Below are 15,687 nucleotides of genomic sequence, written 5' to 3'. Positions count from 1 at the left end.
ATACGAATTAGAAACGAAAATATTGTATCAAAACATTCAACATAATAATAGAAATTGTACCTAACATAATGAAAATATTGTACCAAACTTAATAAAACATGACAATAACGAAAATGAGTTAAGAAAGAAAGGATAAAACCTATTCTTGAGAAAGTCAACCCGGTGGTGATGGTGTAGTCACGATTCATTGGCGTCGGAACAATGATAGTATCCGGCGACGAGTAGATTTGTGCTCACGCCTCAAAGTATTGATATTAGCATCCACCGTGGTGATCCTTGAACTCATTTCGGTATTGTTGGCAACCACTTCATCTAACCTCAAATTCATTTGATGGTTATGCTCATTCACTTGTGTCAAAACACATTACCATCCGACTTGTTCTTCAACATTTGGTTCTTCTTCATGTGCTTGCTCTTGTGCTTGTGTATCAACATTCTCCTCCTCCTCATCTTTTTCATCGTCATCATCACCCTCTTCGGTACCTAAACCTTGGGAACTCGAAGCTCCGCCACCCGAAATAGCAACGAGACGCTTAATGCGCTCTTCATATGGAATAAATGTGAGGGGACCAAGTTTAAGCACTAAATTGGCTCTTTGAAGAGCCGCAATGTCCAAAAGAGGCAATCCAACATGATGAGGTAAGTTTTGATAATCCGCTAATTCACCCTGAGCACCCAAAACAATCCCGGTAATTAAATTACCCATAGGCACTTGCCTATTGCGGGAAATGGCGGTTCAGTATAAATTATCGAAGATCATGCCAATACTATCAATGGTAAAATTCTTAAAAAATACTGTCAAGCACGAACAAATCATGACTCTGCACTTTGGAAATTTCTACCCGACCAAATAGTGAAAAAGACAAATACTTGTGAAAGTAAAACACACAATTGTCCTTAATCCATTTGCTTGAAGTGTTTTTCGGATAGAAAACCTCTAAGTTTGTTAAAGAATTCCAAACAGAGTGCGTACTAAATGTTTTCGGCTTTTGATAAAAATTCCTAGTAGGAAAACCAAACCATTCTCCCATTGTCTCATAATCGACCTCGAATTTAACTCCATTATTTCGAAAAGAAATAACACCTTTCTTTTTATCATATCCCAAGGTTACCAAAAACTCCACAATATAGGACTCAATATGCGGAAAGCGCATACTAGCAAATCTCGTCCAACCAAGAACGCTTAAATACTCATTAATACGCTCGGTGAAAGAGAGATCATTTACCGTATCGAAATCCAAGAATTGCATATCGGTAAATTCTATTTTGCTCCCAAAAAACTGTAGATAACATCGTCCTTCCGCTTCCGTTTCAATATTGAACGTTGCTCCATACTGAACACGTAAACTATTTACTTCGATGGCTTTAGTTTTGTTGGCTACTCTCTTATGTCTAGGAATTTTGGCTTGATTTTGGTGAGAGAGGTTAAGAGAGACGAAAGAAAATTGAAATGGTTGAGTAATGGTATGTGTTTGTGGAAGGAAGAAGATGATGAATAGGGAAAAGATATATTGGAAGATGAGAAATCTTTGTGTTGGGAAGAGGAAAGAGGGTTTGATTGGTGAAAATATAGGTGATGTATATATGTGTGATTGATGTGTATTAAATAGGGTAGATTAATATGGATTGATTTAGAGTAGGAATAGGAAAAGGTGCAAAGTTGGCTCAATTTCCATCATTCACCACGCATGTCGCGATCGAGATTCCAGAATCTCGGTCATGACATAAGGTTTTTCAGGGGAGAAAATCTTCCTAAAAATCTGTCCTGCGCTAATCGTCCAGAGATTTTAATAATCTCAACTGAGATTCCTGACCTGCTGCCCTAAATATTGATATATTTGACAATATCAACTTGATTAATTCAACTCCTATTGCTACTAATGTATATTAATATTAAGTTTTAATTCCTAAAACTTTAAAAACAAAACTGAAACATTAAATCTAAGGAAAACCAAAAGGTTTTACCTTAATTAAAAGAGACATTAATGATGAAAATAAAAATTTATTAATCATAATGACATATGTACATTAATTACCTTATTAAACATATATACATAATGAAACAAAAATACATTTATGTACATGAATAAAAACAACATCAAAATTATATACATTATATACAATAAAAAACAATCAAACATCAGAAAATCAAATTGTATCCCGATGAATTGGAATACGCATAGCATTGGCCCTGTCAATCTTCGTTTGGATGAAGACTTGTCTTTCTTCTGGAGAAAGAAATTTCGGACCAACACGAAAAACTCTTTTGACAATTCCCTCACTTTCCAAGAACTCGTAATCAAGTACGGGAAATGGTTGTTTATCAGTCCAAGGAACTGAAACAACTCCCTTGGTTCCAAGAATAATTCCACATATGATATCCCCAAACCCTATTTTCCTGTTCTTCGAATGTGAAGCGGCAACTAATCCCTCCATTAAAATCTTCAAGGAATTTACAGTATTGCCTTGGAAAATGTCTCCTAACACGTATAAATTTGTATCTTGGACGACACTGCTACTGACTCGACCAAACAGACTATGACAGAGAAATTTGTGTAGATATAGTATGGAGTTAGAATTTATTGATTTGTTATAGGCAAGACTCGGATTGAATCTCCAAAATCCCGTCAACATCCTCCATATGTCTCTAGAACTCATATCTCGTCCAAGATGGTACTAGTTAGTATCCTTTGGTGGAAAACCAAACCATGCATGAAGTTCAGGATATCCGAAAGTAAATGATTGGCCGTCGCGATGAAAATTCAGACGAACACGTCTCTTGTTGATGAAACGGACAGTACACAGGAACTCTAGTATCCAATCTCCAATAATTGGAAACTTCATTGATGCAAACTTAGTCCATCCTAAGTTTGTCAGATAGCGATTCATATGTCATCGCTGATCCCGATTTCTTCATTCAGGAACTCGTCCATGTACAGCATTCCACAAAACATAGCATATCTAAACCTTAAATAACGTCTACCCTCATCTTCATTGTAGATGGGGAATGGTGCTCCGTAGCGTGTTGAAATGTCAACACGTTTACGATTAGCAGACGTATTTTTCTTGGTGTTTTTCAGAGAATTAGTCATGTTTGAAAGAAAAGGTGTGTCTGTAACTTTGATAAATTTGAGAGAAAGAAATTCAGAATTCTGAAAGAGATGAAATGATTACTGAACTTACATAAATTTATAGGTTACTAGTATGAAGAATTATGTCTGCTGAGAGTGAAAAGGTGTCAAATTGATACCTGTTGGGTAAAAAATGACTGAAATTTCGAATTTCAGCATATAAGTTAGGAAAATACACAAAACAAAGGTGACAGCACAGAATTATTACCGTGTCGCGACCGAGATACTAGGAATCTCGGTCGCGACATGCTTTGCCAAATCAGGGCAAAGATTGTCGTGGTCTATCCTTAGTCGCGGCAGAGATTGTCTGAAATCTTGGTGCGAGCAGAAAATTTTCCTAATTCTAGACACTTAAAATCTCAATTGAGATTTCTGGATCTCTACAGAGATTTCTGAAATTTTCATAAACACTTAACATTTTTTTCCTGAAATAAATTTCAAAACATGACTTGATTAGTTTTTTTTTCTTTATTAATCACAAAACTTATTTGTACACAAAACAAGAAATAAAAATAAAAATAAATTATAAAAATAAACTAAAAATAAAATAAAATAAAAATTATGAACAAAAAGATAAGAAAAATGAAAATTTAAAAATGAAAACTAAGCGACTTAATTTTCATAGAACTCGTCTACAAATTCAATTGCTTGAATCGGAGCTCCTTCATAATAAATTTTACATCGATTACCGTTAACCTTAAATCGATCTCCTTTGGAATTTTCTAATTCCAAAGCTCCATACTCAAAATATTTTATTAACTAAATGTGGTCCTGTCCATTTTAACTTACCTGGAAATAATTTCAATCGGGAATTAAAAAGTAGAACTGTATCACCAACTTTAAATTTTTTTTAGTGTTTTCTCAAATTAAGGATCTAGTGATTTTGGTTGAATGCCCGGACTACTTCTAGTTCCATGCACGAACAAAAACTACGCACATGAACCGAAACTTTCAAAACTATACTAAAAGTAGACAATTCCTTCCTGGCGGATAAGATAATTTCATTGACTATATTCCTTATTCCTACTTTCTGATATATCTGTCTGAGAAGATTTTCCATGGTGATTTCTTAGAGAGATAGATGTAGGTGTTTAAGGAAATGATCTGATAAAAAGAGAAATTATTTAGGTTTAGTGTAGGAATTAAATAATTTTCTTAACAAAGAGATATGATGTTTTGGTGAAGGGTTAAGTTTATAGAAAAGAGTTAAAGGTGTTTGGCAAGAGGTAAATTTTTCCTGAAAAAATCATCTGTCTCATCTGACATGCTGCTTCAAAAAAAATTCTTTCCCTTTTGATGTATCTGCATGCTGAATTTCTTTTCTGTAAACTCCTTCTGTGAATTTTATTGATGATCAAATCTCCAGTTTATCTTCTTTGAGAAAACTTGGACCTTTTTTTTCTGTTTATCTGCAAACATCTAAATGCAAATGTTAAATAACAACGAGGATTTAGTCCTAATGACCATCCTCAAAAAAATATATATATATATAAATAAATAAACTATAAAATAAATAAATACATATATTATAAACCAAGATTCGGAATAAAACACGAAAAATATAAATTTTTGTTAAAAATTTTGGCGTTCCCTGGCAACGGCTCCAAAAACTTATTGAGCGGTTTCCGCAAGTGCACGGTATACGCTTGTAGTAATAAAAGATATCGAACCCACAGGGAACGCTTTTTAACAAAAACTTATTTTAATTCAGTTTAATTCACGTCTTTAGGTTTAACTTTAGAAAATCGTTTAATTATTTGTATTGGTCTGGTTTAGATGGAAATAATATGTTCAGACTTAGAATTCAAATCTGTCTTGAGATTTAATTATAAGACAGGAACTTTTGTGTTTAGAATAAGAAGTACACGAAACTTGCTTGCATTAAGCAAGAAAGCAACTATAACTCTGGTAAGATTATAAACATGTAACAATTCATCAATTTACGCAATTAATGGGCTTCGAACTGCAGACGATCTTCCTACGACCGGGCAAAATCGCTACCTTAATCAAATTGGTGTTTTATGTCTGATAAGCCGAGCTATCGATCATATCATCCATAAATCCTAATCTTTTTAAGTGTTCAACAAAGTTTCCTTAAAATTATATTTGTGTAAAACGTTTTAATGAAAACACCAGTACATTACTTTGAAAATCATTTTGTCAGAATAACATCAAAATAACAACAGTAAGAATATATTGAATAGAAAAATGTATTATTATAGAATCGTGAATCTTCACGATATAACAGAGAAGAAGAAACATGGATAGCATTTTAACTAATTTGAGTTCCGGGTTGTCAATCCTTTCCTCAAACTTCGTAGGTTTGTTAGACCCTGGGGCGCTTCAGCCGCTAATCCTTCTCGCTGGATCCTCGAAATAGAGATCGCTGGATCCACTATCAGAATGTGAACTTGTCTTCGAACAACTCTTAAATCTAAACTTATTGCTACTGTGTTTGTAATTAATCTAAGAACAACTTGTGTACAGCAAGTTTGTCTTTACAGAAATGAAAACTAATTTGACTCTTTTCTGAGTCAGAATTTTCTCAACATAATATCTACTCTCTCTAACAATGTAATCAACCAACATGAATTCTGAAATAATCCACTTACTTATAGATGATGGAAGGTTATGTTTGAAGGGTCGCGTCCGCTGGTGAAGGGTCGTTTCTATCCGAACGAACAAACATGTTTTTTTGGATTTTTGACATGTGAAATCAATGCTGGAATTGTTGTTGTTGCTACCGAGATTTAAGAATCTCAGTCGCGACCTGGGGCTGAGAAATATAGTTGTACGAAAGTCATTTTCCGTGTCTGAAGTTAGCGTGTCGCGACCGAGATGTGGGAATCTCGGTCGCGACACAGGTGTTTATTCTCGGTCTCGTCTGCTTCCTGTCTCCTCGTATCAGTCCTCTGAATTACTCTTACTTTTGGCTCGTAACTTAGGTTTTTCTCTCGTTTTTGCTCCGTTTTACTCCTATTTTGATTTAACCAAATAATTAAGTACCTTGCATCAAAGAAGCCTATAAAGACGTAAAAATACTCTAAACGAATATAATTAGCACGATTTCAATATAAAACTGACGTATTTATTAATGATATTTTAGGTATATTTTGGGCTTATCACTAATTAAGAATTTAACTTATCTTTACATAACTTCTCATAAATTGTTCTAGTAACTTAAGTAACTCTAATAGTTACAAGTATACTTAAAGACTTTATTAATTATTAATTTATTATTTCAACAGAAGCAACATCCAAAGCATACATAAAACTTGAAATCAAGCTGGATAATCCATTGTTTTCCTCAGAGCTTCATAGATCCCTCTAAGAGCATAAAACGCGGTTCTTCAAATCCCACTCTCGCCGTAGAATTGATGCGGAGCATTTTTGAAATGAGCCAAAAAGAATAGCCATTGCCCTGAAGCCAACGACACGCCCCAAGCAATCCCATGAAAGGTGGTTTTTTAGCCCGACACGCCGTGTCGGGTTCCACCAAACTCTCTGCCCAACATTTCACACTTGACACGCCGTGCCACCTAACTCTGACCATTTTCAGCGACATGAATTTCTCTTTCTGCCACAGAATGCTGACCTTTAGCAACGACGAATCAGATTTCAGCATTAGAAGAAGACAAACAAGATTAGAGGACAAGGGGGACCATGGCTGCCCCAATCTCTTACACCTCTTATTTACAATTATGCCATTCTTACTTTATTATTTGTCCTATAGTTTTAATTACCGAAGTGCCATTTTCGCATTTCATTCCTATCTTACCCCTATCACTCTTAGTTAATTGTAACCCTAGTTAGGACATTTATGTCTTTTACATTTCCTTAAATAGTGCTATATAATGCCTCTTATTCGTAAGAATCATTAACTTTTTATCAATACAATTTTATCATCTTCTTTATGAAGTTTTTGTCAAGGTTTTAACCTTCAACAATGAGGGATTTCATTATTACTACGGTTTAGTCCGTAAAACCTGGAATTCACTCCTTCAAGTTTAGATTGAGAAGAACATTTTTATTAGTTTAAGATTAAAACTAACACGTCCCGGAACCGATCCGTATCAAGAATTTGTTATCCTCCTTCTTTTTCTTTTTTATGGCCAAATTAACGTATTTTTCCAAATAGAAGAAGAAAAATATCAGTATGGTACTGATTAAACATATGGCTTGACTGTATCTAGGTAGTATGTATAGTATATGGTAAGTTTAATCAGAAAATGAAAATAAAAACATATTATCCTTTTTAATTAAGTCAATGCAGAGGTTATCAATATACTCCAATTAGGAAAAAAAAATCGACCGACATGAATATAAACAAAAAATTATGGTTCGAGATTGTTCAACAATGTAAAAACATGATTTAATTAAAATGAGATATTATTTATATAAATACAAATACAAACAAGCATAGCATAATTATTAAGAATAGATATTACAAATACGAAATAGGGATAGAGTTGGAATTATGTGGTGGTATGTATTGTCTCCATGAAAATAGCATAGCAGGACAAATTTCAATCAGTTCGTCGACGAAAAAAAACAGATTGCAAACGAATATTAATTACTTAAAATTAATTGGTCTCTCTCTTCTGCTACTGTGTTTGTGGTACTATCGAAGTCGAAATCGACATCATTTTCTTCGTGGAGAAGACAAATATATTTTGAGGTACGAGATATTATAAGGACAGAGTATCAAAATACTTTCACAATTTAATTAACACTATTTTAGATTGATTTTTTGTGAAATAATATAATTACAGGTTTGCGGAATTTGACATTTTATTTAACTTCAAATTCTATTATACATGGATATAATTGCATCAAAGTTTATTCCAACCAATTCAATAAAGTTATTCCAACCAATTCAAATAGAAAAAACCACGTAATAATCACATTGGAAAGAACACTATTGCGTAACATGATAATCACATGTAAGCCATGTAATATCTAAAAAAATAAAGCTATATATTTTGGACTTTATTTTGTTATCATCCGATTGTCGGTAATTATTTTAAACATGACTGTTACGTTGCTATTTAAGTGATTTTTTCTGTTTGAAATGATGGAAATGATTTTATTGAAATAAAAATGAAGGTTTTATGATGAAAATAAAATCAAATTGAGTGAGTTTTTTAAAATTAACTCCAAGTTGCACTAAATGTATATAAAGGCAAAAGGCATAATTAAGCTCCTGAACTTATGTGTTTTAAGGATCAAACATCTGATCAATTGTTTTCCACATTGAGCCCTTTATTATTGATTATGTTATGGATTTGACCCTTATTGAAATTTTTCATCATTGAAATTTTTTACTGAGTGTGATCATGTGGAAAAATAATTGATCAGGGACTTGATCTTTAAAATGGGTAAAGTTTAGGGACTTAATTATGATTTTTGACATGTATAAATGGGTTATTGGTAGCTTAAGTAAGGATTTGCAAAGTAAAACAGTAATCTCTCTCTATATATAAATAGATTCTCTTGATTGAGGAGATTAGAAAGAATGGATGCAAGAAAATGTTGCTGGGTGGCTCATCTAATGGTGTCTTGTGCTCTATTTTCCATTGCTCTCCTGATGATGATGATGATATTTCCATTAAACAACACTTCCACTCTTTTTCTATCTTCTTATTTCCACCTTTTTACCAGTCCACCAGTAAGCTCTACCTTCTTTCTCAATTCTATCTTTCTGAATTATGGATTCACTCACAGGGTGCTTATATAGGATGGTCTTTCGTTTCGTGATTTATAGATACTAAATTCATATGTTTCTTTAGTGCTTTTATCTAAAATATTAAAACGTTGTACACAGTTTACATAAACTTTTTAGCATTTTCCGGGTGATTAGTTGATACTTAAGTCCTCTAGCCCTCTGAATCCTTTCCTGCTTCTCGATTGTTTCTTTCTTTCTGCGTTTTTTCTGAATAATATTCTAATTAATTAATATATAATGTTTGTAAACAGATAGAGAAGACAAGTATGGAGAGAATAGAAGATGGTTTGAGCAGGGCAAGAGCTGCAATTAAATCATCTTACAACCGTTCCTACATTCCAACAGATTCCATTTACAGAAATCCATACGCTTTTCACCAGTTAAGTTTATAATACTCAAAATTAAACATCTAAATTTTAGTATAATTATAAATAAGTCATATATTTTTTTTCTCTCTTTAAATATTTCTAGTACCTCAGATTATTTACCATAAATTGATACAAATTCCAAGGCAATATCTTAATGCCTTAGATTTTGCAATCTCTCCTACTCCCATTCCCATATCCAGATTTCATAATTCATCAATTTTTGGAATATCATAGTTAAGTTGAGTCAACTTATTTACTTATGCTTTACTATTTCTATCATGCATTTTTATTATTAAAAAAATTCAATGATAATACTATTCTCGAGAATATTACTATTATGTTATTATTGTAAAAAATAGGGTTAAGGTGTAAAAATACCCCTAACTTTTTGGATTAGGAGCAATTTTACCCCTAACGTTAATAAATTGGGTCAATTTCATACACTATTATAAAATACATATATTTTTATTCCTTATTCAGCACCAATTGCATAACAATTCATTCTGAAAAAAGGATTTCATGTTTTTTTATAATTTAATAATAGAATTTGAGATTAATATTTATAAATTTGGTGAATTTTTTGAATTTATTTCGTCTAATTCGTACAAAAAGACAGTATATTTTTTTTATTTTTTTTCACATCTCAACGTATGTTTATGATTTGTTACTGATAAAATGACACACGTATGAAGTGTGGGTGACAAGATTCATGACCGAGAAGACAGTTTGATGGATTATTTCTCAAATTGACCCAATTTATTAACGTTAGGGATAAAATTGCCCTTGGCTTCCAACGTTAGGGGTAAAATTGCACCATTTTAGACGTTATGAGTAAAATTGCTCCTGAACCAAAACGTTAGGAGTATTTTTGCACCTCAACCCTAAAAAATATAACTATAGACCTATATGGAAAATTAAGATAAATCTATAACTTATTGGGAAAATTACAAAACTAGGTCAAATGGAAGATCCATTTATATATTTAACTCATTTATTCGATCTATTACATATCTAGACTGATATGTAAATGCGCCTCCCATCTGTGATTTTCCCTAATTTATTTGATAAATAAATAAATGTGAATGGAATGTTTGTCTATATAGGAGCCACGTGGAGATGGAGAAAAGATTGAAGGTGTGGGTGTACAGAGAAGGGGAGGTACCTCTAGTTCATGGTGGGCCATTAAACGACATCTACGGCATAGAAGGGCAGTTCATAGACGAAATGGAGAGAGGAGAAAGCCATTTCATTGCTGCTCATCCTGATGGGGCACACCTGTTCTTCCTCCCAATCAGCGTTGTCAATATCCGCGATTTTCTCTATAGACCGCTCGTTACGTACTCTCGTGATCAGCTGCAGAGATTGGTCAGTGATTACATCCGCGTTGTAGCCGATAAGTACCCTTATTGGAATAGGAGTAATGGTGCTGATCATTTCTTACTCTCTTGCCATGATTGGGTACGTACACTTAATTTAACACAAATTCTAGGGGTGAGAAAGTACTTGTTCCTTCATTCATTTAGATAATGTCATATCAGCTGTTAGAATGATGTGTCATCATTTAAATAGACGAGTTTTAATGGACGACCGAATGTTTTTGGATCCAACCCGTTGAATATTGAATAGATGAGTACTTGATTCGTGAACAAATCTAGCAACAACAACTATCAGTAAATATGGACCTCTAAATCAAACAATCTCTAAAGAGATTAGATATCGAAATAGTCGCAAGGTTTTGTGGGACAAGCTAATTTAGTTAATATACAAACTAACAAAAATTGATACATCAAATTGTTTGCATGTGCTTTTTTTTTAATTGTATCATGCTACATGGAACATAGGTTCTTTGACAAGAAGATTAGCTGAAATTGTAGTTGTTATGAAGAGGAGGAGAATAAATATATTATGCCTACAAGAAACCAAGTGGGTTGGAGCCAAGGCTAGAGAGATAGCTCCTTGGGGTTATAAGCTTTGGTACTCAGGAAAGGATAAGGGTAGAAATGGAGTAGGTATTCTTATTGATAGGGAGTATATTGATGAGGTAGTAGCGGTGTCTAGGAAGAGCGATAGAATTATGAGTGTTAAGCTAGTGATAGGGGATGAGGTTGTGAATGTCATTAGTGCATATGCGCCACAAATAGGATTAGATGTGTCTATAAGACAAGCTTTTTGGGATGACTTAGAGGAAGTGGTGCAACAGGTTCCTAGGGATGAAAAAATGATACTAGGGGGTGATCTCAATGGACACGTGGGTTCTAGGCGAGATGGGTTTGAGAGTGTTCATGGAGGGTATGGCTTTGAAGATAAGAATGAAGCAGGAAATGATATTTTGGAATTCGCATCAGCCTATGACTTGAGTATCATGAACACATGGTTTATGAAGAGAACATCCCACTTAGTGACTTATCGGAGTGGCGGTAATGCGAGCCAAATTGACTTCTTCTTAGTAAGGAGTGCTTGGAGAAAGAGTTATATTGATTGTAAGGTGATCCCTGGTGAGAGTACGACAACCCAACATAGAGTAGTGGTGCTAGATTTTCGAAGTAGGAAATGTATAAGAAAACAAACACCTCAAGTAGAGACTAAGATTAAGTGGTGGAAATTGCAAGGGGAGAATCAACAAAAATTTGTGGATGAGATGACCAAAAAAGATATTTGGACTTGCAATATGGATTCAGATATAGATTCGATATGGAATAAGATGGAGCATAGTATAAGGGAAGTAGCGAAGGAAGTTCTAGGGGAATCTAAAGGTAGCATGCCACCGGGTAAGGACACATCTTGGTGGACAGAAGAAGTACGACAAGCAGTAAAGAGTAAGAGAGAATCCTATAAACTATTGGGGAAATGTAGGAGTGACGAGAACTATGAAAAATACAAAGAGGCTAAAAGGGAAGTAAAGAAGGTCATACGAGATGCTAGAGCAAAGGTGAATCGGGATCTGTATACAAGATTGGATACGAAAGAAGGGGAAAGAGACATATATAGAATTGCTCGGATGAGAGATAGGAAGACGCGAGATCTCGGAAAAGTTAAATGTGTGAAGGATGTGGACCAGAAAGTCCTAGTTGGAGATAAGGATATCAAGGAACGATGGAGGTCCTATTTTGATGACTTATTTAATGGAGATCGCCAACAAGATGTTGGAGATATAAGTATCCATCACGATATGATAAATCATGAATGCCTGCGGAGAATTCAAAAGGGTGAAGTCAAAATGACATTAAGTAAGATGAAGTTGAAGAAAGCAGTAGGACCTGATGGCATCCCTATTGAGATTTGGAGATGTTTGGGAGAAAGAGGAATCGAATTGTTGACGACGTTCTTCAACAAAATTTGGAGAAACAATAAGATGCCATCAGAATGGAGGAAAAGTACCTTAATCCCTTTGTATAAGAACAAAGGCGATGTCCAAGATTGTGCCAACTATCGGGGAATCAAATTAATGAGTCACACTATGAAACTTTGGGAGCGAGTGATTGAACAAAGGCTAAGGAGGACGGTGAAGATCTCGGAAAACCAGTTTGGCTTTATGCCGGGAAGATCAACTATGGAAGCCATCCATCTAATGAGACAATTAATGGAGCACTATCGAAATAAGAAGAAAGACTTGCATATGGTTTTCATTGACTTGGAGAAAGCATATGATAAGGTACCAAGGGAAGTACTTTGGTGGGCCTTGACAAGGAAAGGCATTTCGCGGAAATATATTGACATCATAAAGGACATGTATGAGGGAGTATGCACGAGTGTACGTACTAGTGTTGGGAAGACTGAAGAGTTTCCTATTACGATTGGAGTGCATCAAGGTTCCGCACTAAGCCCATTTCTTTTTGCCATCGTTATGGATGAACTAACAAGTTCACTTCAAGATGGTATACCATGGTGCATGCTGTTTGCAGATGATATTGTGTTGGTTGATGAGACGAAAGAAGGAGTGGAGATGAAGTTGGAACTATGGAGGCAAACTCTAGAATCTAGAGGCTTTAAGTTGAGTCGAAGTAAGACAGAATATTTGGAGTGTAAGTTTAGCGGCCGTAGGAGTAGGGAGGCAGGGACAATCACCCTAGATGGGAGAGTTGTTCAGGCCTCGGATTGCTTCCGGTATTTAGGATCTATTATCCAAACGGATGGAGAAGTAGATGGAGATGTTGCTCATAGGATTAAAGCTGGTTGGTCGAAGTGGAAGAGTGCTACGGGTTTCCTTTGTGATCCCGGCATGCCTAATAGATTGAAGGGAAAATTCTACCGGACGGCAATTAGACCAGCATTGTTATATGGTACGGAGTGTTGGGCAGTGAAACACTGCCACATCCATAAGATGTCGGTGGCGGAGATGCGTATGTTGAGATGGATGTGTGGTCACACGAGAAAGGACCGGGTGCGTAATGAAATAATTAGGACAAAAGTAGGGGTCACATCTATTGAGAATAAAATGAGAGAAAACCGACTAAGGTGGTTTGGCCATGTGAGACGTAGAGCGCTTGATGCGCCGGTTAGGAGAACCGAAGAGTGGCAAAGGGATGTAGTGGTGAGGGGTAGGGGAAGACCTAAGCAAACTTGGAGGAGGGTGATCGAGAGTGATATGAGTTTATTGGGAATTGAGGAAAATATGGTAGTGGATAGGACGGAGTGGAGGGAGCGAATCTGTGTCGCTGACACGACTTGATTTTCACGGTTTTATATGATGGTTCATGTTAGCCGACCCCGAATCATTTCGGGACTAAGGCTTTGTTGTTGTTGTTGTTGTGTTGTATCATGCTACATGGATTAGAGTGGAAGCATGATATGCTGCTGGGTATAGGGGGATTAACCGTATAATCATTTGAGATGTCAAATAATAAATGTTGAAACTTTAAATTATATTATTCTATACTATTTTCATACCTTATCCATAACCTTATTAGTAATTTCTTGTTTGAAAATGTCCAGGGACCAGATATCTCAAGTGCAAATCCAGAGCTATACAAGAACATGATTAGAGCACTTTGCAATGCCAATAAATCTGAAAGTTTCAAACCTGAAAGAGATGTTTCTGTACCAGAAATCAAAATCATTCAAAACAACCTTCGAACTATTGATCATCATCATCAACAACTAGCTAAATCTTTGACTAATCGAACCAAACTCGCCTTTTTCGCTGGCGGATCCCATGGTTACATCAGGAGGAGTTTGTTACAAAAATGGAAGGATAAAGACGACGAGATCGAAGTTCATGAATACCTTCCCAATAAAGCAGATTACTTCACAAAAATGGCGATGAGCAAGTTTTGCCTTTGTCCAAGTGGATATGAAGTAGCAAGTCCTAGAGTTGTTACAGCTATTCAACTCGGATGTGTTCCTGTTTTAATCTCTGATAACTATTCATTACCGTTCAGTGATGTTCTTGATTGGAGTAAGTTTTCTGTTCATATTCCGTCACAAAATATATCGGAAATTAAAACGATTTTGCGACAGATTTCGCAGAGACAGTACCTAGTATTGCAAAGCAAAGTTATGCAAGTTCAAAGACATTTTTTGTTGAATAGACCTTCACAGCCTTATGATATGATTCATATGGTGCTTCATTCTTTGTGGTTAAGGAGACTTAATTTCAGATTGCCATATAATTAATTTATTTTACATTTTTCCTTTCCTTTGTAAAATTTTAATATTGACTACATAAAATCCTATTATCATAATTGATTTTGAATTTCCATATGGATGCAAGTCTTCATATTATACTATCATCAACTAATCAAATACTATGCGGAAAATATGAATGTTGATATTTTTCAAATGAATCTGATTAATCAATTGTCAAATATTTTATAAGTGGTTTTTTTTTCAAAATTAAAGTATGTTGTATCAATAAAATTTTGAACTTAAGATCTCTAACTTAAGTAATTTAAGGTTTAATTTAACCACTTAAGGTTGGTTTGATTACATCTTATATATTTGAAAAATCAAAATAACTAAACTAAAAAATAAAATAAAATAGGTAAAACTTATAATAATAATAATTATAATAATAATAATAAGCTTATGACGTGTTTAGCTTTTGCTGAAGATTTACTAATTGTAGACTATCTTTTGCTCTTCAAATAAGCCATAGACTTGCTAATAAACACACAACATCCAATGATTGATCTTATGGATTATTTACAAACTGCCCAATCTGCATCATAGAAAGCCCTAAATTCTAATTGCTACTACCTTATAAAAAAAATACATCTACTTGCTGTCCTCGTAAAGTATCTTAGAATGTGTAAAGCTGCATCTAAATGATGCTGACATAGGACAGACATATATTGACTAAGATGTATAGTAAAGCATATGTTAGGCCTTGTAAAGCCTAAGTATGATAAATCTTCAACGAGTCTGTGAAATTAATCTGGTGAAACCAATCTTTCTATCACTATATGATGTTGAAACTTGAGAGAAAGAGGTGAAGATTGTTGGGGTTTAGTGTCTTATAGACAAT

General features: G+C 34.5%; 1 protein-coding gene across 1 annotated transcript; it reads left to right on the top strand.

The window, feature by feature from the left end:
* The first annotated feature begins 9,119 nt into the window (after positions 1–9,119).
* Positions 9,120–14,837, top strand: LOC136203494 (probable glycosyltransferase At5g20260). Its single transcript, XM_065994659.1, has 3 exons — positions 9,120–9,235; positions 10,328–10,682; positions 14,157–14,837. Exons 1-3 carry the CDS (start codon positions 9,123–9,125, stop codon positions 14,835–14,837), a joined length of 1,149 nt encoding a protein of 382 aa, XP_065850731.1. The 5' UTR covers positions 9,120–9,122.
* The last annotated feature ends 850 nt before the right edge of the window (positions 14,838–15,687 follow it).

The sequence above is a fragment of the Euphorbia lathyris genome, chromosome 8 (assembly GCF_963576675.1).
Source record: "Euphorbia lathyris chromosome 8, ddEupLath1.1, whole genome shotgun sequence".
Lineage (NCBI taxonomy): Eukaryota > Viridiplantae > Streptophyta > Magnoliopsida > Malpighiales > Euphorbiaceae > Euphorbia > Euphorbia lathyris.
Note: the sequence above shows the minus strand (reverse complement) of the source record. Positions and strands in the feature narration are given on the sequence as shown.

Excerpts from the sequence above, each read along its gene's own strand:
- LOC136203494 (XM_065994659.1), top strand. The coding sequence starts at position 9,123 with ATGGAGAGAATAGAAGATGGTTTGAGCAGGGCAAGAGCTGCAATTAAA. Across the intron at positions 9,236-10,327 it reads AATCCATACGCTTTTCACCA|GAGCCACGTGGAGATGGAGA; the intron begins GTTAAGTTTATA and ends TTGTCTATATAG. Across the intron at positions 10,683-14,156 it reads TACTCTCTTGCCATGATTGG|GGACCAGATATCTCAAGTGC; the intron begins GTACGTACACTT and ends GAAAATGTCCAG.